The sequence below is a fragment of the Aulostomus chinensis genome, chromosome 18 (genome assembly GCF_037954235.1).
Source record: "Aulostomus chinensis isolate RoL2024-O1b breed Wild chromosome 18, RoL_Achi_v1.0, whole genome shotgun sequence".
NCBI lineage: Eukaryota > Metazoa > Chordata > Actinopteri > Syngnathiformes > Aulostomidae > Aulostomus > Aulostomus chinensis.
In genome coordinates, this window is record NC_141337.1 from 22,973,956 (window position 1) to 23,000,358 (window position 26,403).

The 26,403-nt window shown below is 43.8% G+C and overlaps 2 protein-coding genes across 6 annotated transcripts in view; both read right to left on the reverse strand.

Annotated features, from left to right (window-relative positions):
• carm1 (coactivator-associated arginine methyltransferase 1) overlaps positions 1 to 20,548 on the reverse strand; it is a 75,842-nt gene extending 55,294 nt beyond the window's left edge. For 2 of the 5 annotated variants that reach the window (XR_015110244.1, XM_086186322.1), the window contains exons 1-14: positions 20,301 to 20,547; positions 14,841 to 14,966; positions 11,696 to 11,802; positions 10,919 to 11,023; positions 9,918 to 10,028; positions 9,607 to 9,784; positions 9,404 to 9,494; positions 8,126 to 8,207; positions 6,109 to 6,194; positions 5,946 to 6,035; positions 5,706 to 5,843; positions 3,890 to 3,979; positions 3,666 to 3,778; positions 910 to 1,095 (exon numbers count right to left, since the gene is read on the reverse strand). Coding sequence is in view for 4 of the 5 variants with exons in the window: in XM_086186322.1 (XP_086042448.1) it covers positions 910 to 1,095; positions 3,666 to 3,778; positions 3,890 to 3,979; positions 5,706 to 5,843; positions 5,946 to 6,035; positions 6,109 to 6,194; positions 8,126 to 8,207; positions 9,404 to 9,494; positions 9,607 to 9,784; positions 9,918 to 10,028; positions 10,919 to 11,023; positions 11,696 to 11,802; positions 14,841 to 14,966; positions 20,301 to 20,442 (1,645 nt within the window). In the remaining variant the exon portion in view is untranslated. Of the gene's footprint in view, positions 1 to 909; positions 1,096 to 3,665; positions 3,779 to 3,889; positions 3,980 to 5,705; positions 5,844 to 5,945; positions 6,036 to 6,108; positions 6,195 to 8,125; positions 8,208 to 9,403; positions 9,495 to 9,606; positions 9,785 to 9,917; positions 10,029 to 10,918; positions 11,024 to 11,695; positions 11,803 to 14,840; positions 14,967 to 20,300 lie in introns of all 5 variants that reach the window. The other 3 variants (XM_086186323.1, XM_086186325.1, XM_086186324.1) reach the window with 3 other exon arrangements.
• Positions 20,549 to 20,834: 286 nt separating this feature from the next.
• On the reverse strand, positions 20,835 to 25,694 carry LOC147245786 (guanine nucleotide-binding protein G(I)/G(S)/G(O) subunit gamma-5). Its single transcript, XM_086184100.1, has 3 exons — positions 25,536 to 25,694; positions 22,773 to 22,899; positions 20,835 to 22,597 (listed from the first exon to the last, which is right to left on the reverse strand). The coding sequence occupies exons 1-2, from the start codon at positions 25,626 to 25,628 to the stop codon at positions 22,774 to 22,776; spliced, it is 219 nt and encodes a 72-aa protein (XP_086040226.1). The 5' UTR covers positions 25,629 to 25,694; the 3' UTR covers positions 20,835 to 22,597; position 22,773.
• Between the last annotated feature and the right edge of the window lie 709 nt (positions 25,695 to 26,403).

Consider the following 26,403-nt stretch of genomic DNA (forward strand, 5'->3'; position numbering starts at 1 on the left):
AAAGAACTACAAAAAGTGCATCATTTCCAAAATCTTTCTTTAATGCAACTAGTCTTGCTTGTGTCTCGACACCCAGAGCTGCTCAACATCAACATCCTTGTTTCTGATGATTCATGAGACGTTCTCAGTCATTCCCAGCCTGAGTCACAGCTCCGTGACTGCTGCTCACACGGTTTTTGGAAGAATGCAATTTTAGTGACAGCATTTCCTACAAAATGATGTGAGAAAAAAGGAGATATTCAAAGTTGTCTTTGTAATCTCGGGTTATGCTGCTGTTCCATTCAAGCCATCTGTCTGGTGAGAGGGGGCAACATGTGAATCGCCCCCAAACTTTATTTGATATTGCCGATGACTTTATAAAAAAATCGTTTCAATGAGCGGGTACCTGATTGGCACTTCATCCAAATCAATGAGCCTCAGCTTGGCCCGACTGGACAGCTTTACACCCACTTGGGCTACTTCACTGACAAAAGAGCACTGAGGGCTACAGTGACACACGATAGTGTCTCATACTCACTCTAGAAAGTGAAAATGATATTTTGAGCTCTGCATGGGCAGTGCTGAGGTTCCACTCGTTTTCTTTCACGGTCCTCAGAAGTGGCCTTGATCTTTCACATATAAATCTCTAGGTCCGCCACTGCCATGGAGAACCTTGTTCACCACTTTTTCTATTAGTTGTGCATTTTCTTTTGGACCACAGACGGCACAAGCTGCTGCTGCTCTGCTCAGCCTCTGATGTGGACTGTAAAGACCACAACTTTCTGGGGATTCTTTTCTTTACAGTGTAAATTCATGAATCGTGGCTTCAGGTGTCAGGTCAAGCAGTGATTGATTGTCCTGAAATCATCCAGAGCCGGTAGAGATGTGTAGCGCTCACTAGAGACTAGCATCAGGTGTTGTATTGCATGCCTGCTGCTTCACGTTGCTGTGAGGATTTTCTCTGCGGCTCTGCTACATGTTCCCCACTACACCAAGGTCCACCAGATGTTACCAAGCCAGACGGGGGTTGATTCATACCCAGGGGGATGAGGTTGTTGTGAGACACTGACGGGCCGCTGCCGATGACTGTACTGAGGTCATAAGCTGCAGGCATCCCTGCAGGGGACAAGATGAGAGACAGCAATCCACATTAACAGCTAAGAAAAGCATCAATGCAATTCGACAACTAGATTGTAGTGTTTGTTTCTGTGTGTGGCAACTGGTGACACCACGTGTTAGTGGGCAAAAGTAAGATGAAGTTTAGATTCAACTTTGTTTTTTATCCAGCCCCCCCGACCCCCTCCACTGCTCTGGGGAGCACCGCGGTCTATCACCGATTCCTGGTGCTACTGCGGTGACCAACACACGTCCCCTCACTGACAGCCAGTTGTGCCTGTACTGATGCCCAACCGAGCCGGAGCCAACACGGAGGCCGCTCGATGGACAGCTGTGCAATCTGGGCGCCCTGAAATATTTAGTTCTGTAGCCTGTTCAGGACAATCAGGATAATCACAGAAAGAAACATCTTCCCTGAGACATTTCACCAAAGGTATCATTATATTGATCAGACATTTAGCCAGAATTCTGCCGCTGCAGTGGTGAGAAAATTCTTCGCTATTTGGCAGTTTTCTTTAAATGGATAAAACTGCTGTGAAAGACTATCATGCAAACTTGTGTTATTTGGTTGGATAATTGACAAATAACAGAACAGAAGTGTTTACAGGTGAAACGACGAAGGCATGAAGGCTGCAATCGTTGTTGAGAGGAAACTGGTGTGTCTTTTTTGTTGCTGCTTTAAAAAAAAAAAAAATCATCTGACTGATAGAATCAAGTGTTTTTTTTTCCGCCTGATCTTTATCTTAATAAAGGGAAGTAAAAGGTCAAGACTTAATCTGCCCTATATCAAAACCTGTCAGCTTCTTTGGTGAGACTTTACCAACATGAATTTTGGGTTCATTTGGACTTTTTCCAAGTGAAATGCGGCATCCCAACTCTTAACTCTGTTCCCAGCACGGTTTGATGCCTTCTGCCAGAATTCAGCGGGGTCGCACACATCTTATCGGAGAAATGAAGATCAGGGTATGAGGGGAAAAAAATAAAACACCCAACAACAAATATCTGCCCACATGAGCAGTGAGGACATTTGATGAGAGTCTGTGGCTCTGCAGCAACGAGTCAGTTCTCCACACCTCATCAATCAGACAGAAGGGTTTTATCGGCACTGCTGTATGTCGTTCATATTTACACAAAACGTTTGTGAAACTGGCTGACATGAACTCCGCTGAAAGCAAAGAGACCACAGGCCTAATATTCAACCCCTTGTATGTAAGATAAAAACGTAACATCTGTTCTGAGTGGTCCGAGAGTCTGGAAATGTGGAACACACAAAGCTTTAGGATTAAAATGTTGTATAAATCAGACAACGAAGGATAAATGCAGCCGTAAAACCCTAATAAAGATAAGTTTAGAGGGGATGTTGCTAAGCGAGCCTGCAGAGCACATTGGTCAAAGGCAACTCAGAGTGGAGAAACAAGCCAATTCTTTCCCATCTCTCCAGATGTTATTTGTACTCGGGCTGAAATGATTTAATAACTCCATTATTTGGATCACACTGGAGCCTACACACACAGCCAACCCTATCAAGCATATTTATATCTCTGTCTGCTGCTGTGGCCGCGTCAGGCTTAAATTACACCCCCGAGATGCTCCTCCGGTTTTTTTGTGGCATGGACTTGGCCCGGGAGCCCCCACAGGACGATTAGTCCGACATATGTCTTTGATGGTGGGGGGAACCCATTCAGACAAGGGGAGAGCGAGCAAAGTCCACACTGGGACTTGAACCCGTGAGCCGGGCTCATCAAGAGTCATTGAAGGTCCAAGATGAGAGAGCTATGACCAAGTAATTGGTGATCTTACATCCCATAACAAGAAGCTGGTTTTAGACTGGGATATGTTACGTGTGCAGCTCATGTGCAATGACAATTCACAGCCTACTTCAACACTCTACTTGTATCTTTGGTGGCGTGCGCAATATTTTCCATAATGCAGCAGGTTTACAATGTATTCCAAATTGTGCTGTCAGGCGATTCACGAAATTAATCTAATTAATAACAGGATTTGTAATTAATTAATCTAGTTCATCAAATTTTAATCTCGTGTCTGCTTAAGGTCCCCAAATAAAGAATTTGAATTCTAGGACTTTACAAAATTGTAGTGCATGGCTGATCAAATGAGTACACTAAGAAGAGAAGGTTTGAAATCCACATTATCATTGGTGATTGAATAAAACCTCAGTCAGGCGTCTTAAGGCGGAGACTTTGGCCAGCGACGCACGTGTGAAGGGACGCGCCACTGCCAAGTACGGGTCCTTCAGTGGGCCAAGTTTAAAATGCTGGTGTCAGGGTAAAATTGGCATTGGATTGCCACTCGAGTGTGCTATAATTAATCGTGCGGTGCTTTTTATAACGCGTTAATTTGCGGTGTAATTAATGAATCTACTTAATGCGTTAAAGTGACAGCCCCAATTCCAAAGTGACTGCCTATTAGTGAGGCCCTATATTTACAGATTCAACTGAGGGTCCTTAACTAAAATCTAGCTCGTGTTGTTTTAGCGGAACTTCAAAACTGAAGGACAATTTAAAAACACAGCCTCCTCTTTCTCTAGCAGGGGTTCTGTGTGTGGTCACCTGATACAGCCATCCCCTGACTCATGCTGTAGGCCGCCCCTGTGTTCCACATATTCTCAGATGGGGAGGTGTAGTGTGAGCCAGGAGGGGGGTTTGGAGTGGTGCCTGTGTACCTGCAAATACATAGACATATTTAGAATAAAAGAGACATACAGCGTTCCCCCACTTCATCTTATGGTATATTCTAGATTCAGGTGTGTTTACTGTAAGAGGGACCAACTCACCTGAAAAAGGGGTTCTTCAAGTCCAGGAGATTGCTGGACTTTGATCCGGTCTGGTCCACCTGGGCAACAATACTGATGTCGTAGCTTTGTCTGTTGGAAGGAGATCAGATTTGTATTGATTGATTGTATTCAACTTTTATATGCTAGTGGAGTTTTTGGTTTTAGAGGCTGTAGAGTTATGAGATAAAGTTGACACAAAATAGTTTAGTATGTCCCAAAGCCCAACAGACACAGATAACTTGATAGGAAATTTGCTTCCTTGCTGGGACATGAGAATATTCTCAGGTGTGGATCGTAAGCATGGACCTGGAGCCAGTGGCTGGTTAGCTCAGATGAGCAGAGAGACTAATGGGAGACAGCTCTGTTCAAAAGTGAAAAACCCACTCATCAGCAGCTCCATAACATAGTAAATACTGTATTATATTTTGTGTTTTTTCACATGAAAGAAAAGTAAACATAGTACAATAAATAAATACAACTGAAGCCAATTTGGTTTTTTTTTTTGCACAAAACGTGAGTAACGCTTGAGTTTGACTGGGGAATCACGCTTGTGTTTGGCCTGTAGTCCATGAGTACTGTCCTCTGGGAAAGAGAACAACCCTTCTGGTGTTCAACCTTTGAGGTGACAATCCAGGCGTATGAACCTGATATCTGAAATATTTCTTCTTGATAAAGCTTACATGGACATTTGCCAAGATCTGGGTCCCTTCTAGCTTTCACTGTTAGCAGGCACAGCTAACGTGCTTAGTAGTGACGATTTGTGGAGTTTGGGCTGTTGCTGAGAGGGCACTGCTTGATAACTACAGGGCAGGCACCACTCGTTTGGATAGCTCTGTAGTGGTGAACAAACAGCTCTGTGTGTATGGTGCAGTGTGTGTGACAGTTTAATTAATTACACTCACAACCTTCAGTTTTACAAAACTGAAATTTAAGCCAGCAGCAAACCTCAACATGATTCTCACTCAAAACTGTTGGACACAAACCACCTGATCACGACAGCACATGTCAATGTCCCTGGAGCATTAATTTAGCATGCTAACATGCACAGCCTCAACTCCTCAATTCCCCATCAGTTAAGGTGTTACTGCATCGGGTAAACATCTGATACACCCCTATTTCTTTTGACTGTGTTTAAGGAACTGCTTCACTTCTCAAGTCAGCTCTGGATCAGCCAGCCATGATGAATTCTCTTCATGTTCTGACTTCACTTGTAAAAGTAGAGTCCAGTAGAACAGTGCTAACAGTAACACAGCGGTTTTATTCATGGAGTCTAATCACTACTGAGGCTGAGCTGCAAACAGCAGCGACTCAGGAGAAACAGTTGGGTGCTTGTCTTGTCTGTGTAAACAGTTTGAATTCAAAATAGTCAAAAACTGATCAGAAAGGCATTTTGTTTTGTATAAATAAGCACACACTTGGGCCTGTTCTGGTTCATCGCAGTGAATTTCACAGGGCCATCAAAGGCCTCTACTCAAGTAATACTGGCTGAATTAGCCTACTTAGCGGTGGCCATTAGTTTGGCTGAATAATGCATGGACCCCTTGTTAACATTTGCAAGTCAGCTTGTTTGCAGGTAAACGACAGATCGTTTGGTTTGGTTTGAACTCAATATAGGACCTAATACATGAGGTGCATCCAAACACACAGCACCGTGTGTTTGGGGCAGACGCTGGTAGATAAAGAGAAGGACCGGAGCTCTGCTCTGACTCTGGAGAAGAGGCTGCAGCATGATGATTAATTCAGTGTTTCCTGTACATGCACGCGTCATGGAAAACTATCACCATAGATACATTTGCCACACCCACAGCCATGATACCTTTTGTTGGCCACCAGCAACGCAGTGCCGGAGAGCGTGTCCCCAGCTTTGGTGAAGAGGGGAGACTGAAGCAGACAGCGCACCTGGTACCAGTGGGTGAGAGGCTCTGTGGGTGCCGTGGACAGCCACACCGTCATCCTGGAGGGAGAGGACAAGAGCATGAGGGCACGACGGTGTTTGTGCTTTGCATGCAGGGAACATCAGCTGTACTCAGTAATGGTCAGTAACTGTCTGACTTACACTGATCCCATGAATGCCACATCAAACCAGAAGGCCAGGCCATGCACCAGGCCTGAGTGCATCATATGGAACTTAAAGGGAATCTCTATCCTGGAAGTCAAAGTAACATTTTAATGCTTAACATCTGCTTCTGATACACACACACAGACAAGCACACACACACCTGTAGAGATCCTCTTCTTTGGCCTCCAAGAAGTTGACTGTGTATTTGACAGACTTGGCCATCAAGATCCGGATATCAAATGTGTCCTGTGGAGGGAGAGCAGAGATCAGAGCTCATCATAAAGTACACAAGCAGAACAACCAAAGCAGTTCTACACAGCTCCAAACAAGCACTGCCAAGCAATACGTGGCAATGCAATTACTGCAGTATACGCCACAGCAGAGCAGGTGAGTTAGGTACATAGCCAGCAATGTTTTACCCAACAACCTCAACCTCAGTAAAAAGCAGAGAAGTGATTCTACACAATGACACAAGCGGGCGTGCCTACCAGCACGACCTGCAGCACTGGCAGGGGAATGACAGCTCGTGATTAATGTTTGTGTCCTCTCTAAACTTCAGTCAATATTTTGACATCAGGTTTATTTTTTTTGACATAGAATATTTGTCCCCCTTGAGATATTATTGATTGTATTTGCTGACTTTGTTGTTGCAAACTGCATTGTTGCAAAATATTTTGGTTATACATAAAATATAAATCCATTTTGAAACAGTTGAGTGACAAAGAACTGAGAAGAGCATGACTGGGATGAAGATGAAATCCTCTGCTGCCGCTTGGGTGAGACAACCCCGTCACCAGAGGCCTTCCTTGATGATACTACCAGCTGCGACAGCTTGCGTCTGGTGTCGTTTTCACCGCATGAGCCACTGTGTGTCATCAAGGCTAAATATGGTCTTGGACTGTTGCAGCAACTCTCACTGAGGTGGTTTAGATTTCTTCTGAAGATTTTTTTAGGTCTGTGAACTGATGTCACTACGATGGCATCAAAACCACAAAAGACTGAGAGGTGTCACTCGAAATGTAGGGAAAATTTGAGTTTTCATGTTATAAATTAGTAATGCTACTGAATGCTAATGTCATAACATAGTATTGACAACTACAAGTAGTAACCATGTCACGAAACACTGTGGTTGATGTTTGGGGTTTTGAAAGATTTCATCCATGAAAATAAATGACTCACTTGTACTTCAAATGTACTTCTGGGATTGTTACACTCACACTAACAAAAGGTGACCAAAACAATAAAACTGTACATATGCACGAAGGAATCAGTACTCTGTCCTGTGAATGATGCCAATGACACTGGCTCTCTTTTTGACAATCTCCATGAATTCTTACAGAGACTGACTCATTGCAGCGCCGGCTGGATGAGTACCTGCTCTTGGTTGGGTGACAGACCCAAAGCACGGACGTCAGAGCAAATTTAGCATTTAACGGCTCCATCTTGACGACAAACCATCTGACAGTGGTCTGTCTTTCCATTTTGTGAGGTGGGACGGATTGACACCACCTCCAAACAAGCCCAGGTGAGAGGGCGTCGTGGGTGTCTACGGCCGTTTGTCCAGTGACGCTGGGTGCTGGCTAGGGTTGTCGTTCTTAACCTGGGTTGGGCCTAAATCATCAGTCTGGCAATTGTCCCGTCATCGCTTTGACTATTTGAGGATTTTTCAGCGCAAAAACATGATGAAATCCTTCTTTGCTGTTGAATACTAATAACAGAATACTTGCTAGCTAACCTCCTTTGAATCCCCCAAAATAGAGAGTCAACTTGCACAGACTACTGGCAGGAATATGACATGCGTTTAATGTAGTTTGAACAGAATGAGGGAAATATTGACCAGAGGGAGGGTAAAAGGCGGCCCCTCCCCAATCGGGGATAAAGACTGACTATTAGGGGGACTTCAAAAGCACAATATGCAATACAGCCGATAGACAAATACTCTCTCTATGGAGAATTTGACTAGGTATTTGAAGACTAGGGTTCTGAGGTGGACCTCAGGCGAATGTTCTAGATCACAACATGAACCATCTCTGAAGGTAAAGCTCATTAGCTACAGGAAAAATTAAAAAGCGACAAAAAAATCTTGTTGTTCATAAAACGTCTGCACATGGCAAACAAGCAGGAACAAGTATATAACTGAGTACATGAACAGTATTTGCACGAGGTGTAACACATACCACAATTGGCTGGCGGAAATACTCATCAACTGCTGCCCCCCGCAGGGCAGAGAGGTCAACACCATGGAAGGAGGGCTGGTACCTGGAGAGACAAAAATGAAAACGTAAGATACAACTCTATCTTTAATTTCTATAAAATTATGCAAACAACTACAATTGTTCATCACATTACTCTGCTGAAAATATAGCGGTATAAGCACCTTGGGTCCATCAGACCACAAGTGAGTAAAAGGTTTCCAGCTTTTGATATTGCTACAGACAAGCAACTTCATTGAAAAGGTGCCATTTGAAAGTTTGCAGAGAAACCGGTGCATCTCTTAAAACCACTTTGTAGCTCGAGAGGCTATAATAAAAGCCTGTTCTGGTACCTATTTGTTCCCTCTAAACACCCCTTTATACCTGAGGAGGCCATCGTGAGTCACTGCACTTTGGGGAGCGGTGGCTCTATGCTGAGCTCCCTTCAGAGGGCTAAGCTCCTCACACAGCTCTGATGCCGTGATCAGCCTAAACTAGAGGCACATCTTTTGTGCGAGGTGATTACAAATTTAAATGAACTAAACTTGAAGTAAATTTGAAGATGCAAATTTGTGCGGGTGACGTCAATTCTGCAATGCGTACTCCCATGAATTCACACACAATCTGAAAAGATATTTGTTGTTGAACAATATTTGCACGTCACCTTGGTGGCGTTCTTTCACTGTCATTAAGATCCACTTATTACATTTGAGCAATATCTGAGTTGGAAGCAGCAGTTATCAGTTTATATAATAACAGTTATCAGTTTATATAATAACCTAACCAAGCAATTATTGGTCAGCTACATTTGTTTTACATTTTGTTCAGCCTCAACATAATAACACACCAATCTGTGCTCAAACTGAAAATGCCTTATCTCTATCAATATTATCCCCTAATCGATCAAAAGTCACTGTAGAGTAGGGGTGCAGAGACTGCAGGTAGAGCTGCAGACCCCCCAAAAACCCCACCCTCCTGATATTCTCTGTTGAAGTTGTCTCCGACCTTATTTTAGAAGCTAAATACTGTTTTGCCTGTTCTGTTAAGCTCATCAACAGTTTAATCATTTGTTTGGGGTGAGATATATGATATTTTCCCAAGAACCTTCAGGTAAATGCAATATTTCTTGAGCTATCGAAGGAAATCTCAAGCTACAAAGTGGACCGTTAGTAAGAGCTATGAAATTTGTTTTTTGGATTTTATATGATCTATGTCTGACCCTTATCTCCCACCCATCATCATTCGCCTCCCTTTCTTGCTCACCAGAAGTTGGCCTTGGTGAATTGCTCCATGTAGAGCTGCTCGTCTGTGAAAGGGGCCAGGTGGACGTCCCCAATAGTGGGGAACATTTTACCTGAAACACAAACACGCTGGCTAGTCAACCAAACCAAACACCTCAAGTAACAACACAGAATCCGGTGTGGATTTTAAAAATGGACCTCAAATCCTGTCAACACATGGCTCACCACTGGGTTTGAGGAACTTCTTGGCATGCAGGTAGCTCTCCAGCATGCGCTCATTGAATAGCATGTAGCCCATGGGCTCTGAGATGATGATGTCAACCTGCTCAGGCAGCGTCACCTCCTCCACCTTCCCTGGAATAACAATCACACGCTCCCCAAGACGGTTACTGTTGACCAGCACCTGCAAGGTAGAGCACATGTCCACTAAGGCTGAAAATCCTGACAGTAATTGGTCACATTGGGATTTTGGAAAAGCCAAATCCTTCTGAACACATCCGAGTCAGCCTATGTTATACGTGTATGCGTGTGCATACCTCAGCATGCTGTGCCATGGTACTGGCCTCCACAGCGTAAACCTTCCTGGCTCCAGCTTGGGCCGCAAAGAAAGAGAGAATCCCCGAGCCACAACCAACATCCAACACCACCTGGAGAAAGAAGACAGTAAGCTTGCCATCACCATCAGCAACCCTTACAGCAGCAGCAGTCTCCTCCTCCTTGCAGTCAACACTGGCCAAGAAAAGATTCCATTTCCTGAACTGATCAAATAAATATGTTTTTAGAAAGTCCTTCAGAGCCTACCTACACTGTGATCCGTTCCATGCCTAAGTGTGTTTGTCCCCTAACAGATTTATCACCTCAGTAGAGTGTGTGTGGGTGTGTGTATGCGTGTATTCAAATGTGTAACTGGAGAGTCTGACACTTGTACTCCTGTCCAGTCCTGCTCTTCTGATAAAAACATAACAGCAGATCTGCCAGGTTCCTGCCCAAACATCGGACTGCATCAGCTCAGTGAGGACACAGGAGTGTGTTATTATACGTCTGACTTTTTAGGGAGTCGAGCATCTTTACTGATTAGACCGCAGACAATAACATCACATTGAAATGCGGCGAGACACTCGGTCAATAAAGAAGTTAAATTTAATCCAGAAAACAGGGACGCCACCACCATAAAACAGAGATGTACAGTGGTAGGTAGCGGCTGCTGCTGCTCAACACTAACACTACTGTCATACAACCACAGCTGTAACACAACCGCAAATGTCATAAAACACACTTTGCCTCAACCAGCAACAATATGAACATAACACTGTTATTCTTTAAAATGAGGTTCCTAACATTAAAAAAACCTCTCAAATCTTTGGTTGTAAATCGTGCCATTTAGTGTAGGTATAATGTGTGATAAACATGCCAGCAAAACACAGCAAGTCATTTGGATTCGTACAAGCAATGTCAGCACGTGCGGAAACATTTACATGAACCACAGTGGCATCGTATTTTGAATGAAAAAATACACAAAAAAACCCCAGCACATTACTTTGTCCTTGAAGTCAGTGTGGTTCTGGAGGATAGCCCGCTGGTAAGTTCCTGTCCGGACGTAGTCCTGCATCATGTTCTGTTGCTGGGAGAGGTAGCCATAAAACTGCAAGAAAAAATATAAGTGCAACCATTCAGTCTTAAGAGATTTATCCATCCATCAATTTTCTATACTGCTATCCCAGCTGACATTGGGTGAGAGGCGAGGTTCACCCTGGACTTGTCACCGGTCCATCACAGGGCCATCAGGAGCAATTATGGGTTCAGTTTCTTGCTCAAGGACACTTCAGCAAGGTCACCAGAGGAAGTGAGGATCGAACCAGTGACCTTTCAATTGCTAGACAGCCATGCTACCTCCAAGCCATGCCGTCATGTTGCACGAATCAATTAAATATTTCCAACTTCAGAAGAATACAATTGTGGTTGAATCATTGAGTTGATGGTTCTGAGTGGGGTGGGGCAGAGATTGATTGACAGCTGAGCCGGACAAGGCTCCACGCTCCACTTTTAGCCAACACAATTATGGAAGAGGCTGTTGTGAAAAACAATACAAAGTCATCTCTTCTGAGTAGTTTGTTTTAAACTGTATGTGACGGTCAAGTCTAAAGGACCTAAATGAAGCAATGCGTTCTTTTAAAACCTGTAATCCCAGTGGAACAGCTGCTCAATAGGGTTGAGCTGTATGCAATTTCTGACACCTTTGAACCCTCCTCAAATGTTCGGGCAGTATATCACATGAAGAATTATCCCTCCAGGATGTAGTTGGTTTTCCTCTCACCTGGAAGTACTGTACAGCAGAGGACTCCTCTGTTCTGTCACTGAAGACTGAGCGCTCACTGAGATGTCCACGACAGTTTTTCAGGAGGTTATAAAAGGACTGAAAGTCTAGAGGAGAACATGAATACAAAAACAAGAGCAGTTAAAAGTTATATGGGATCCTGCGAACCAGGAACCATAACATACACACAATGCTCTCAGGCAATAAAAGCTACAACAGAATTACATATAGAGAACTCAGTTTATCGAGAAGCAAGTTATTCATTGAGGAAAAAAACATTCAACCTTAAACGTTGGTGTGGAAAACGTGTAAACCTTTGCCTTCCTGTGCCATTTTTGTAACAAGAACTTGTTAACTAAGCAAACAGTTGTGTTTATCCACCCTGCGTATTGGCTTGAAGGGATTTAAGCCCAATCCTCCTTACAGAGCGGCTTGTATGGACCGTCCACTTCAAGACCTTCCACAGCATTTCTATACGATGAAAAAGTGAACTTGGACTCTGCCGTCCTTTGGTGCGATGACTTTTGTGTTAACAGTTGTCGTCTGCATGCTCCAGTTTCCATTCATTGATGGATTCTTTAATTGTTAGCTCTCATCATAACCCAGTACTAGTGATTTTTTAAAGTAAGCAGGAGCTTCTTCCTTGCAAGTTTGCTATGGACGTCATTCATCTCCACCAAGCACGTTGATATTCGTTTGGTAGATGGCTGATCAATTATAGCAAAAATCACAGTCGCAATCATTTGGGTCACTATAGAGATCACAATTACTACATACAATTGTTCACGGATTTTGGAGGCACCATGCTAGCTTTCTATTTTTCAATTTCACTGGGCCTCCTGAAACTCCTTGAAAAAGTTTCAGAAGCTGAACTTCTAAAATGGTTTCATCTTTCTTGTTGACCAAAGACTCTCAGAGATTGGAACACACTGGTGTTCAGCCAAGCACAAGTGTCATTGCTAATGTCATGCTGGCTCATACCACCTTTGTTTTTCAAGCGCCGTCATCTTTCAACTAGCCAAAGAACCTGTGCTCCACCTGACAGGAGCTTGAGTAACTTCAGGAGACGTGGTCTGGAGCAACCATGGTGCATTGCTATTTTATTCAAGAAGAGACTAGTCCTTGGTTAATGGCGTTACGTGTGAAGTGCTATTTAAAGTGCGCATCAATCTGTTGAGCACATGTGCGGTATTGCAATCTCCCAGGCCTGCTACACATCCTCCCAGGCCTGCTACACATCCTCCCAGGCCTGCTACACATCCTCCCAGGCCTGCTACACATCCTCCCAGGCCTGCTTCTCACTCTTCCAGGCCTGCTTCTCACTCTTCCAGGCCTGCTACACATGCTCCCAGGCCTGCTACACATGCTCCCAGGCCTGCTACACATGCTCCCAGGCCTGCTACACATGTTCCCAGGCCTGCTACACATGTTCCCAGGCCTGCTACACATGCTCCCAGGCCTGCTACACATGCTCCCTGGCCTGCTACACATGCTCCCAGGCCTGCTACACATGCTCCCAGGCCTGCTACACATGCTCCCTGGCCTGCTACACATGCTCCCTGGCCTGCTACACATGCTCCCTGGCCTGCTACACATGCTCCCTGGCCTGCTACACATGCTCCCAGGCCTGCTACACATGCTCCCAGGCCTGCTACATGCCTTGTGCCCCAGGTTAAGGGGAACAAGGAGGCCTGTTTCTTTATGAGAGGTTTTCATTTCTCCTGAGTTGAAATGCGTGTGCCACTGAAACAGCAACACACCAAGTCCTGGTGCACCCTGGGCTTACAGGGAATGACACATGACTCGCTGTTAGGTTTGAGTGATGCCATCCTCAAAACACACCTAGGAATAATAAGGTGTCTTATGACTGCCTCTTTGTGGTTTGCGCTCTGACTTCACAAGCTCAAAATACCAAAATGAAGCTGAACATGCCCTGAACGCACGGCACACACAAGGAGTCATCTGCCTGGCACCTGCCAAGACTGCATAGAGCCATCGGTCTTTCTTTGCGTACGGAACAAGAGCATTGCTGCGGGACGGAACAGGACAGATTTGATTTCTAGTGCCTTTTTTTTTTCATAATAAGTGCAGGAATAGAACTGGGATCAAAAATATTCAATGGAGTAGCGAGCCATGTTCAGAGGTCAAACCATTCATTGGTTTGACCTTTCTAAGGTAGGGAATCAAAATCCAATTCCAAATGAGAATCAAAATAAAAATTGAGGGAAGAAAGACATAACCTGGCCGTCTGCCCACTGGATCTGTCAACAAAAGCTGTCAACACACACATAAATGTTGAACAGCAGCAACAGCAGCAGCGTTGGTGCTGCTTACCAGACCTGAGAGCATGCAGAAATGACGAGAGATCACGTTTATGGAGGGAAAATCACCACCCGCAGTGACATATAGGCAACTGCCGCTCAGTTGCTTCTATTTCTAAAATGCTATTCATGGTACTGACAACTGCGCGCTTCATGTGAAGGCTGCATCTAAGTGACATCAAAGACACCGAGGAAGCCAAAGATCATTTCAGTTCATTTACTGCACCAAATTTCAAGGGGAGCAACCGATGGTGCGGCACTAAAAACAAATTTTTGCAAATGTTAAGTTTTCAGAGCCTGACTGTCACTGATGCAGGGACATCTATAACTTAGTAGCAGGTCACGGATACATTCTTATTTCAGGAAAAAAAAAGAAAAAGAAAAAAGATTTGACCAAATCGTGCAACTCCAGAGCAAGTTCGTCAGGAGCCCTGCACCATCAAAGGCTCACACTGTTGCCACACTTCATTTTCCAGCACTTCATCTCACCAACTGGCTAACAATGTAGCCTGAAGTCAAAACTCAGACTACCTCTGCACATCTATTTCTACTTCACTCCCCGATTTGCTCAGCTGTGCACTCTGTGCTGCTGACAGTGCTGAGTGAATTGTAAACACACAAAGAAGTTTTGGTATCAGCATACGTCAGTCAACATCCTACTGTACACCGCCACAGCTACACAGTATCTGTGAAACACCAGTATTTGCTGATGAGAAATGACCTCTTCATCTGTCATTTTGCATCCAGCAGCGTTTCCCATCTAGAAGTGTGACATTCATACATGAGGGTGTGTGGATCCAGTACTTCAGTGGGTGTTTGTGTACCTGCAGGTGAGGAGAACTGCAGTAGGACGCTGTTGCAGCCCAACGTGATGATGAATGACTGCTTCCCCACCCGGCTGCACTCCGTCTCCCTGGAAACCGAACACTTGAATACACTCGCCTCCTCTCCTCAAAAGAAATAGGATGAAAAGATTAAGGTGAAATTAGACATGTGTCAATGTACCCAAAAAAAAAATAAAACAACGTGTCAAATGCTGCTAAATGTTGATTTGGAGACTAAATCCTTTCAGGGTTCCCTGGAGATGGTAACAGTGTTAGAGGGAAGGAGCCCAGGTCAAAACAGACGAACACTAAATGCTCGCACGCACACACACACACACACAAACAAACACACACACACACACACACACACGAGGGCCATAAAGAAAGCCTGGAATGTTGTTTTTAATGAGCCTGAAAATTTCCCACATTGATTGGATTCAATAAAAACACCAATTAATAAACATCCCTGTCTCTTAGTTTCAGGACCTCCCTCCCACTTGCATAAACTTCAGTGTTTACAGAGCAAAGCATCAAAACAAGGTTGTGAAATAATACTGAACTCCAGTCAGAAACACTTTGGTCTCACTTATCAAACACGCGTCATCTTTAGTAATAATTCATTGTTACTGTATAACAATCTGAGCAGCAGATTAGGATGTAGGACAAGCAGTGCAAATGTAGTAATCCAGCGAGGTTAGCAATCCAACAGCAGCACAGATGGGAGTGATCCTCTATAGCTGACCAACTGACAGGGCACAATCACTATTCTGATGATTAATGCAACCTATTAAGGAGCAGCACACATTCGTGCAGCTCACAGGCACAGGCCAGCAGACTAGAAACAAAACAGCTGCAAAATGTTACTTGGCATTAATCAGACAAAAATAATAGAGGGCTTTCTCAAGCATGACAAGCAATGAAGACTGAGGAGAGGCTGTTGATTTGTAGCTTCAAAAAAGGCTTTACTGCAAAATAAAAAGACAAGACAAAGACATCAGAACAAGATTTTGTCTGGAGGAGAATGAGGATAATAAAGGAGAGTAAGTGAAGCTTCAACTTTAGAAAGTCAAGATTAAAGTGGCGATGTCAAGAATTTAAAAAAGAGGAGATTCATCAGGTCCAGTGCAACGACTGCCTGCTGTTCCAACACCCACTATTTCTGCTGCTGCAGGACAATAAATCAGCTCTAAAATGGAGAAATGTGTGCATTAATATCAGATTTTTCATTCTATGATGATGTACTACAACAACAGATGAATGCTAACTATACAGCTAGATCTATAGCCTAGGGAGGTGAGCTTAGGTGCTGTCCCCAACATGTACTTAACTCCATTAAATCACCTGAAAATTAAAAGAGGGTGAAAATGATTGCACGTTGCCATCCCAGACACAAAACTAGGACTTGCTTTTCTTCCTGTGTAAAATAGTGACACAATTTAAAGTATATTGCTCAGCAGAAACTTCAGTAAATCTCGTGGGGCGATTCATTGAACTGTTTCAGCCTCAGTTCCCTCTTTCATTTCACAGGCAGCGTATGGGACTAAAGGCTGATCGGGGGACAGCGTTTCCCATTCACTCCGTTAGCCCCCTTTCAAAGCCTGCTCTCCTCTGCTTGCTAGTGGTGCAGCTGAAGCGTCATCAGCAGAAGAGCTTCTAACGTCATCGCTACAGTTGCTGTCTGGTGCGCCTTAATGAAAATTTTAGGAGGACCAGCACACAATGTAGGCGCATCACTGAAATCGACACGCAACATCACACATCCATCTTAACCGTGTTGTTTATGTTATGAATGTGCAATAAAAGTCAGCAAATAAATTGTAATGACTTGTAGATTACAGTAATTACAGTGAGCTTCGAAATTGCCAGATGCAACTTGAAAACAACTAAAAACCACATTTATACATCAACATTTATAATACTGCACTTGTAACCGAGTATCTGCTCAGCACGTTTAAATTCTCATTTTCCCCCATTTCAAATCATTGCTTCCAATCTGTAATGAACAAGAATAAAAACAGCAAGCAATCTATGCTCACAGATGAAGCAAGCATCATTTTGAGCTGTGACGGTGATGTAGAGCAGCAACAATTAAGTTGAGTCACTATTGGAGTCACTATTCGCTCAATCCTATCAGTCCCACAGCAAATCTAAAATGCCAGTGAAATACACAACATTCTGGCCGTGAAAATACTGAGTGAGGGTTAGAGAGAATGAAGACAGACACGAGTTAATATTTCTGTCCTGTCCTCGTCCCTCTGATGTTACTGGCGTTCACTGCCTGCAGGATAAGCTTGTTCCACCAGCGCCCAGTCTCTAACACCCGCCATCCAGGGAACAAATTTCTTACACGTGTTGATTTAATGTGCCAATTTCACTTTGGCATTCAGAAATGCGATGGCTCGACTGTAATCTTTCCTACTTAATCGTGATTATTATATTTTCATACACTTTTCCCCACTGGCTAACCATCATACATGTTTGCAGCTATAAATGTGGCTGAAAAGCTAAAAGACAAAAAGGTTTATGTGACGTGTCTGACGAGACGTTGTAACAACTGACTGGGCTTGGCCCTGTGCAACGACGGTCAATCCAGTATGAAAAGAGGCTGAACACCATCTGAAACCAATCGCCTCGTAAAATAAACAGATTTTACCCAGGATGGGACGACAGATTAGGAAAATGAAGATCAGGTGCCAAAACTGACTTTATCAACTTATCAGCCAATTTATTTCAAAGACTGGATATCGGAATGATGGTGCTGATCCATACTTCATTCCATAACTTACGCAGGACCAAGAAACTGCAAATACATTTCTTTAGAATACATTTAAATTTAATGCACCTGTGTATATCTTTTGCTCGCCTGAATAAGAAACTTACACATCATGCCAACACTACGAAGGACAAATAAGCTCAGTATTGTCAGATGTGTTTCGGAATTGGAACTGAAAGTAACGTGGATCAGTGCATCTCTAGATTTTACTACAAAACTGGCATGACACCGGGTCAGGCTGCACAATCGATGGAAATTCATCTCAAATCGCAGGAAGGCACCATATTTATTAAAGGACAAACATGTGTCCAAATGCCATTTTATATTAAACATTTTGGCGCTACGGCGATGTCCTGCAAACACATCATACTCCACAGACCTAAGAAAACATCAATTTTCAGTGAAGATAAAAATGATAGAAAGTGTACACTCGCCTCTTATATCATTCATCGTATCACAATATCAGTCAAAATAATCACAATTTGACTTTTCTATCGAGTAGCTGTAATAATAGGATGTAGCTAACATCGGTATAGACAACACTTTTAAAGAAATAAGGAGCGAGAGACAGAGATGCTGCAGCTGGAGAGTGGCGTGAGAGCATGGATGCGGTGAGCCGAGTGGGACAAGTTTACAGTAAATTATCTGCTGAACGTGTCAGCGATTCATTTCTGGAGCGCATCAGTGGATTAAACTCCAGCACGTGCGAGCTGCGCTCATGCCACGGCTGCCGCCACCCAGCGACACTGGTGTCTGTAATGCTCCAGTCCAGTTCTGAAGTTCCAAGATCGGGACATCAACATTAACTGCTAGGTGTCGCGCTCAGGAGAAGCAGCGTCTCATGAACTGAAATACAAACTGCAGGATGACTTCCTCCTCAGATTCCCGCTTCAGCAAATTAAATCTCTTTTGTGTTCGCGAGTGTGGAAACATGTTTTAAATTCTCACGCTCAGCTATTCAATATCAAACTAAATATAAAACTCAACAATAAAATGCGTCGCTGTTCAGGAAAATGCGTGTTAACAGTTTGATGCAAAGCTAAGAGTTCCGTCCCTGGGATGGGTAGCCAACTTTTTACTTGCACCTTTTACAAGCCTTTCTTTTTCACACTGCCATTTGGTATCTGTATTTCATGGGTGCCAACACCATGTTGAGTTCCTGCTCCCTGCTGTTAGTAATTAACAAGAAAACTGGCCAAGAAAATTAAAATCAGCGCATCAAAATATTATATATATATATATATATATATATATATATATATATATATATATATATATATATATATATATATATATATATATATATGAGTGCCTCTAAAGTTCTGTTTTCCGGTTTAGATGTCCGTCTGCTGTGAAAACTGCCTTAACATGGAGCTCACAGGAGACGTTGATTTAGACATTTTGAACTTCTAATAAAGAACAGATTTATCACTACACAAGAAAGAAAGAAAATACTCTAAAATCCTGATTATTTTCAGAGCAAGACCATTTTCAGTCCTATATCTCTTAAATGTCATGCTGACACTGTTTCCAGTCTTTTGTCCTGTCTAGAACTGACCTGGAATAACAAATGTGTATGTTAAGCAGCCATTTAATGGGCATTGGAAGATGGAGATTTTCATACATTAAATCACTACCTAATCTCATGGTCTTTCTGAGGCTAACTTGAGTGCCATAAACAACACATCTGCACACAGTTCTAAAGTCACTTTACTTATGAAAAGAGAACTGTGTGTGTGTGTGTGTGTGTGTGTGTGTGTGTGTGTGTGTGTGTGCGTGCGTGTGGGGGCGGGGGTTCTCACTGAGGCTTCACAAAAGAAGTGGCCAGCAGAGCGGCCGTGTGTTTTCAGCGGGACACCCCAGCAGAAAAACTCCGGAGGAGTGCAGCGGCTCTGAAGCTGCCTCCGGAGGGAAGGAGGCGGCGGGGACCCGGCTATTGTTCCAATGAGAACAAAGATGAATACATAAGTAATGAGGGCCCAGCCTCGCTACCGAACCAAGACCCCTTCATCCAAAAAAGTAAACGATACAATAAAGAAATCTTCACTGGTCTACCGGGCAAAAGGGAAAATATAAGACTGTTGGCAGGCAGCGGCAGCCGCCAGGACCCCAGCTGCGGGTCAAGAGCGATGCCCTCCGCTCCAAAACAATCCCGAGCACTAACTCAAGCTACATAGTCAAGTTCCATTAGCCAAGACCCTTGGGAAAGAAATTGAAAAGGCTCTTTCACAAGACTACGAGGCGCATGTATGATAGTAAAATGATCTTTCTGAGACATCAAGGGAAACCGCTGATGAAATACGAACTGGTTCAGCGCGCGAGAGCATCTTTCCCGAAGCAGGCTACTGCATTGTTTAACTAGCATTAAAACTACACGTTACTTAGCTGCCCTGCTTGTTGATGTAGTTAAGTAACTAAACTGCGACGTAAGTCGGTACTGTATTTACGCCGAGGTGAACTTATGTGTGGGCTAACTAGTCCAGGCACCGGACCAGGGGAAATTTAGAGTTTTAGCGGCTCCCTCGTGACAAGCAAGGGGAGGCGACGTGGTCTCTCAAGACGCGTTAGCTCCTTGGTAGCTAGCGCTATCAGATTAGCGCTATAAGCGTTAGCACGGCTTAGCATTAGCACTGGCAGTTAAGACAGGCCGAACATCCGAGGAGCAGCTGCAGAAAAGGTCAACTCACCATTGGAGAGATTGATGAGGGCAGCATCTTGTGTGGTTTTGACTTCTAACCGCAGGGGTTGCTGCTCTGAGTGCCGCTGTATGTCTCCATTCGCGTCTCCGATGGACAGGAGCCGCACGCCGGGGAACACCGAGACCGCCATATTCGATCTGGAAGTAGAGACAGGTCGGTGGCGCTCACATCCAACCACGCACTGCTCTCTGCAGGAGGCACACTGGGCATAAACACGAGAAGCAACAGCAACCGCGACACCTAGCGGCTTGATCGACTATTATGAAAACAGGCGCTGGCACAGACGATCGTGACCTCGTAGAAGATAAAGGCGCCAGGTATTTACAACTCATATTGCTAATTAAATTCCACCCCATACTCCTTCAGTTTCATGTTTCATTGTGGGAAGGCAGAAATTTGTTTGGTATGAAACAAAATTACAGTCATAAACATCCTGTTCATAGTGAACTACTACAACAGCAGTATTATGATCACACAGCCGTGAACACAAGAAAAAAAACGGTGTGCAAGTTCTTGAATAATTTATATATTTATTGTACACCACAGGACAGAATAATTGTGGAACAATACATATATAAGAATGATGTATATACAACGGCATCTTAAACAACATGCTACCAATGCAAGCAAAGCTATGTGCAGTCATGACATATGAGAGCGGGTAGGTTTCATAGCATGACACCAGGGCTGGGAAATATGGTCCCACAAAATTCGGTTTGTTTTTTTTGCACCACATCAATTATTCAAATTTCCACAGCCAACATGGCAACTCCTTTTCGGTGATGTGAGATGCACCTGCATCTGTGGGATACGATGGGAAAATCTCTCCTCTTGTTGCTGTTGTCATGAAACTGTAGTTTACACATTACTTGGCTGAGCATGGAGGGGTCACACGTCACCAGGTGTCCTGGCAATTTTCATCTCTCCAAACCACGTTTTGCCATGGAAAGACATGCTAGACATGAAATTGCATACAACATGACACAGGATCTTTGTTCCATAATGGACGTTCCAGAGAAACAAACAATCCCAGCTGCCTGTGCGCTGATTTGCAGGGAGAAGAGTGGACTGCAGTGTCGCTGTTTGCAACTGGTCCATGCTGCAAAGGCACAAACCCGAGGAGCAGGTTTATCTACAGACAGCCCCCTCTGTAGGTTCATGCTCATGGACAGTTTGCCTGCAATCTGGGGCTTTGCATGTGAGCTTTGAGAGGAAATTTGAGGATAAAATTATGCAGTGTGAATGGGTCCTTACTTTTTTTGTAGAACAGCACAGTAGAAAGCCTAATTGCATATTTATTTATGCCACATTCCCTTCAAAGAACATGGACATCACGCTGAATGGCACAACGGTAGTTGCTAATGTCATCTTGCTAGTAGGTATACGTGTTACTAACTCGTCTTCTTCTCAGGAGCCTTTGTGCTTCCCCACTTCCCAGATTCCAGGTGCTGCTGGGCTCAAGCTGCCACCAGTAGCTCCACCTGCTCACGTCCCCGTCTGTCCATCAGTCTCTTCCTTTTCTCACTCTCTTTATCTCTGTCTCTCTCTTTCCTTCTGCATATCTGTCTTCCTCCATTGTCTGTCTTTGTCTCTGCCCCGCTCTCCTGCTCTCTTTCCCCCCAACCAGTCAAAGCAGAAGGCCGTCCCCACTGATCCTGGGTCTGCTCCACCTTCCTGCCTGTTTGAAGGTTTGTGTTGCCGCTGTTCCAGGATGTGCTGCTGATGGAGAATTGTTGGGTGGAGGTTCATTGAAGGAGTGAGGTACTGGACCTGCTCTACTTGGACAGAGTCAGGAGAGAACTTTTGTTGGGATTTGGCGCTAAATAAATACAATTGACTTGACTTGTACGTCTGTTTTAAGCCACAAGTTTAAATGAAAAAAAAACAAACAAACAGAAAAACAACAACAACACTACCAATGTACCAAGCCCTTCCCGTCACAGTCCAGGATTTGCTCATAAGTGAATTACAAAAACAACTCTCAGTTCAACAGTAAAAGCAAGAGCACTACTAGAGGTAAACAAACATGTGGTCCAGAAGTCATAAAAATCCTGCTACGTGTACCTTTTATAATATCAACATCTGAACATGATGACACTTGAGCACATTTTCTCAAGGAAATTTTTCAGTACCATTTCTTTCAACTACTGCTGCTCTGGTGACCGTGTGTGTGTGTGTGTGTGTGTGTGTGTGTAGTCTGTGCTATCTTCAGTGGCAGTGGAGCACATGACACAAATCAGAATGATCAGGCGTCTTGTTTGAGAGTTCTCCACTCCTGCATGACCCTAAAAAGACAAGAAACACAGTTTAGCTCAAAGTGGTTTATCTTGAACTCTGAGGACACAGCGGCCTCTTTGTGGAGCATTCCCAAGAGGTACAGAGGAGCAGGAAGTGGCGATGTTTATAAGGACTGATAGAACGACGCATTCAAGCAAACAGAGAGGAAATGAACAAACACACCTCAGAGAAGCACACATGACTTGGGAGGCCTAAATGGGTTATCGCTGGAGGGCACCCCGGTGAGGAGAGGGTCTTTGTGAGCATTTTGCAAACAGAAGGTCTTCAGTTCTGCAGCAGCCTGAGAAACCTGGATCAGATCCAACAAGTCACATTATTTAGTGAAATAAAAAAAATTCTGTACAATCAGTTTTCTTTTAATTTAACAGGAATGTATTTGTGCCCAATGTAATTATTAAAAACAGACCATTACTTTGCCATAGTTGATAGAAGACCTCACTGGAGAGAACTCGCAGCAGGGATTTATTTTCTTCATCTGTTTTGTCAGCCCCCCCCCCCTTCGTTTCTCCCTTTATTGTAAATCACCAATTTTGCCATAGTTGCAAGCTATACTGGTCTTTGCTCTCCCCACAATTCACTCATTTCCCCCCAGTTATCCTCCGCCTGCAGGACAGCCCCATCAGAGGTACCAGTACGCATCACCTCATCACGCATCTGAGGCCAAGAAAAACGGGTTGTCAAACCAGTGGCCCCCGGGGTGGTAGCCAATGTAGCAGACCAGTACCTGGATCTTCTCCTATGTTTTCATTTATTTATTTTGGCAGGGGTACAGAGAAACAAATACAAGGAGAACTGTGGTGAAAGGGGGTCCACCGCTTAAAGAGGGAATTCAGATGGTCTGACTGCTCCCTGTGTGACGTAGCTGCACACCTCATCACCAGAATCAGCCTGCCTGCACTCCACCGTGACCTTCAGCGTACGTTGCACTTACGCTCTGTATATCTGGTTGTTTTTTTTACATCGATATTTTTTGTATCTCTTTTTTTTTCACCATTTCTTTCAGTGATTGTTGTCATTTCATTGTGGTCAACAGTTACCTACTGTTATCATGATAGTTGCTGCAATGTTGATTCTTTTTGACAGGTTTCAAAATAATCTGTTATAGTAAAGAGTGCACTCTCCCAGACCAGCTGTGTGAGTGCCACTTATGGCCTTAGGGTCTGGGAACCTTGATACTTGGCACACGTCAGAAAACAGTGATGCCATTGAGTACCGATGTGACCGTGAAGGACCAACGCGTGTCTCAAGTGTCTGCAGACTGGTACCATCGGCTGAGCAGAGAGGTGCTTTCCTTTTTTGGGTGGATTTGTTGATTTAACAACGCAGGGAGACATTCCACATGCAACGAGAATCACTGCGTCACGGTCGTACGCCTCCCCCACGTGTGCCTGCCGCAGTGACCCTGACCTTTTACTGCAAACATTTTTTCAGGTCATCTTTGAGTCCCAGTAGACATTTGAGCCAAACTTGAAGAAGTTCCCTCTGGGGATTCCAGGGATATCACATTTATGTAAGGTGACGGTGATCTTGACCTTTGACCGCCAAAATCTTTTCATTTTGTCTTTGAGTCACGGAGGAATTTGAGCAAAATTTGTCAAAAAAGGCAGTGCATTAGCAAAATGGGACAGACATCCCACATGTGAGGCGACAGTGACCTTTGACCACCAACACCTTCTCACTTCATCCTTCTGTCCCAGTGGACATGTTAGCTACAGTTCAAGAAAACTCCCTGAAAGCAATGCAGACATATTGTGATTAATGCACAAACTTAAGGACGGGCACCCCAACAACACATTGCCTTCAGCCTACAGCTTTCACTGCCATGTAGGAATACAATTCCACCCATAGCGGTTGTTCTCTGTGCGTGTTCCTAGTATACGACTGATTTGATTAGTTTCACCTGAAGGACCTTAACGCCAAAGCAGCAATACTGCTTCAGTAGGATCACTCCAGCATTTCCTACCTGAAAACTGAGATCTCTGGTGGTTACAGAATGCACAAACGGCAGTCTGCAGAGAGAGCAAAATACCTATGAACAGCTCAAGCTAGCTCGAGAGTGTCAAGTTTTGCTGTCCGGCATTAGAAAATGTGTTATGATTAAACACTGGGTTGCTTTCTGCTCCAGTATTCTACTGGATCCACCCTCATGTATACTGCAGCCAGTACTACCCGATATTTTCTGAGCGTGTAACTCAGTGCATGAAATAGTGAGTTAGTGAAGCTTCTGAGTGTTTAGAACTGATTCTGAGAGCTTTTCAGCTGGGTGGGTAGCACAAGACGCGCACTTGAAACTGGTCTGTTCTAAAATAAGTAGCTCCCAACAATCACACTAGTCACCCAGCAGCACAATTAACAAAGTGACCGTTGTGCTGCACTACCAGAGGAGACAGTCTGTTTCCTGCTGTTTGACTACACACCATGAAATTGGACTCTTGCAATGGCCTTTTAATCCCTGGCAACACAAATCCAAATGTAAAACTTTATATTTTGGACGCAAGAATAACAGAGTTAGGAGATCTTCTGTGATACATCTCCTAAAGAAGACCCTGGTCCTGGTGTCAAGGGGGACTGAAGAGGCTCAGTAACCCTTCCAGCTGTTCCAGGCCCTCAGACTTACTTTGCATTCCTCATCGATATTTGTGAGTGGGTTTTTTTTTTTTGGTTTTTTGGGTTTGGTTTTTTTTTGCAAATTTGAAAGTATTACACAAAACACAGCCTTGGCGAGTTGAAGACCTTTTCTTTTTTTTTCTTAGCACAACTTCGTGTAATCACCTCCAAATACATCAACAAAACTTTCTGTGCTGTAAAATGGAAGCACTGACAGTGATTGACAGCGACGGACGACCGCAACACAGGCAACACAGAGCTTTGATGAGAAGTTCCACGGAGGTGTGTGTGTGAGAGAGAGAGAGCGCACATACACACCTTGATCCTTCGGACACTGGCCTCCAGACGAAGCTGCTTCACTGTCTTCTGGGCGATGACTAGACTGCTGTTGGCGGCGGTGTTGTTCGACATGACTGAGTTCGAACACCAGGGAAAGTCACCAAGTACTCGGTTTATCTCATGATTCGGTTGAGGGCTGTAGTTAAACATGTTCCGGTGAAACCTTCAAAATAAAAACCCTGTTTACTTCTTCCAGCTGGATATACTGTTGAGACGCTCGGTGCTGCGGTGATGGTTAACCAGCGTTGAACTGCTTCATTACCTCTGTCAAGGCGATTATGAGACTGATTGATTGATCGATTGATCGATTGATTGATTGATTGATTGATTGATTGATTGATTGATTGATTGATTGATTGATTGATTGATTGGTTGATTGATTGATTTTTTGGTCAGTCAACAGGATAAGGTAAAACATAAATAAATGTACATAATTTTATTTCCCACTCAGAATAATGGACTTCAGATCCAGGTGGGTTTTTCTTTTTACTTAAATTTGGCAACGTTTTGACGTCATCGTTATTTTCTTAGAAAACATTTTATGGACTTTCATGGAGAAAAAAAAAACTGGAAAAAAAGGGCATAGTTTTAGCAATTTTGAAAATATTTCCAAACATGATGACTGCAGCACCACAAAGAAGGGAGTTAGATTTTCAATCATTTCACAGGAAATATATATTTTGGGGATGTTTCATTATTTGGAAACCCAAGGCAAATACCAGTAATAGTGTATTTATGCCTGGTGAGCAAAATGTTTTGGAGGCAGCTCTTTTTGATTTAACACAGCCATGGCATTTAAGGACAAATCCAAATGAGAATTCTACATGAAGAACCTAAAATGACCTTC

Excerpts from the sequence above, each read along its gene's own strand:
- LOC147245786 (XM_086184100.1), bottom strand. The coding sequence starts at position 25,628 with ATGTCGAACAACACCGCCGCCAACAGCAGTCTAGTCATCGCCCAGAAG. Across the intron at positions 22,900-25,535 it reads CCAGTGTCCGAAGGATCAAG|GTTTCTCAGGCTGCTGCAGA; the intron begins GTGTGTATGTGC and ends GATCTGATCCAG.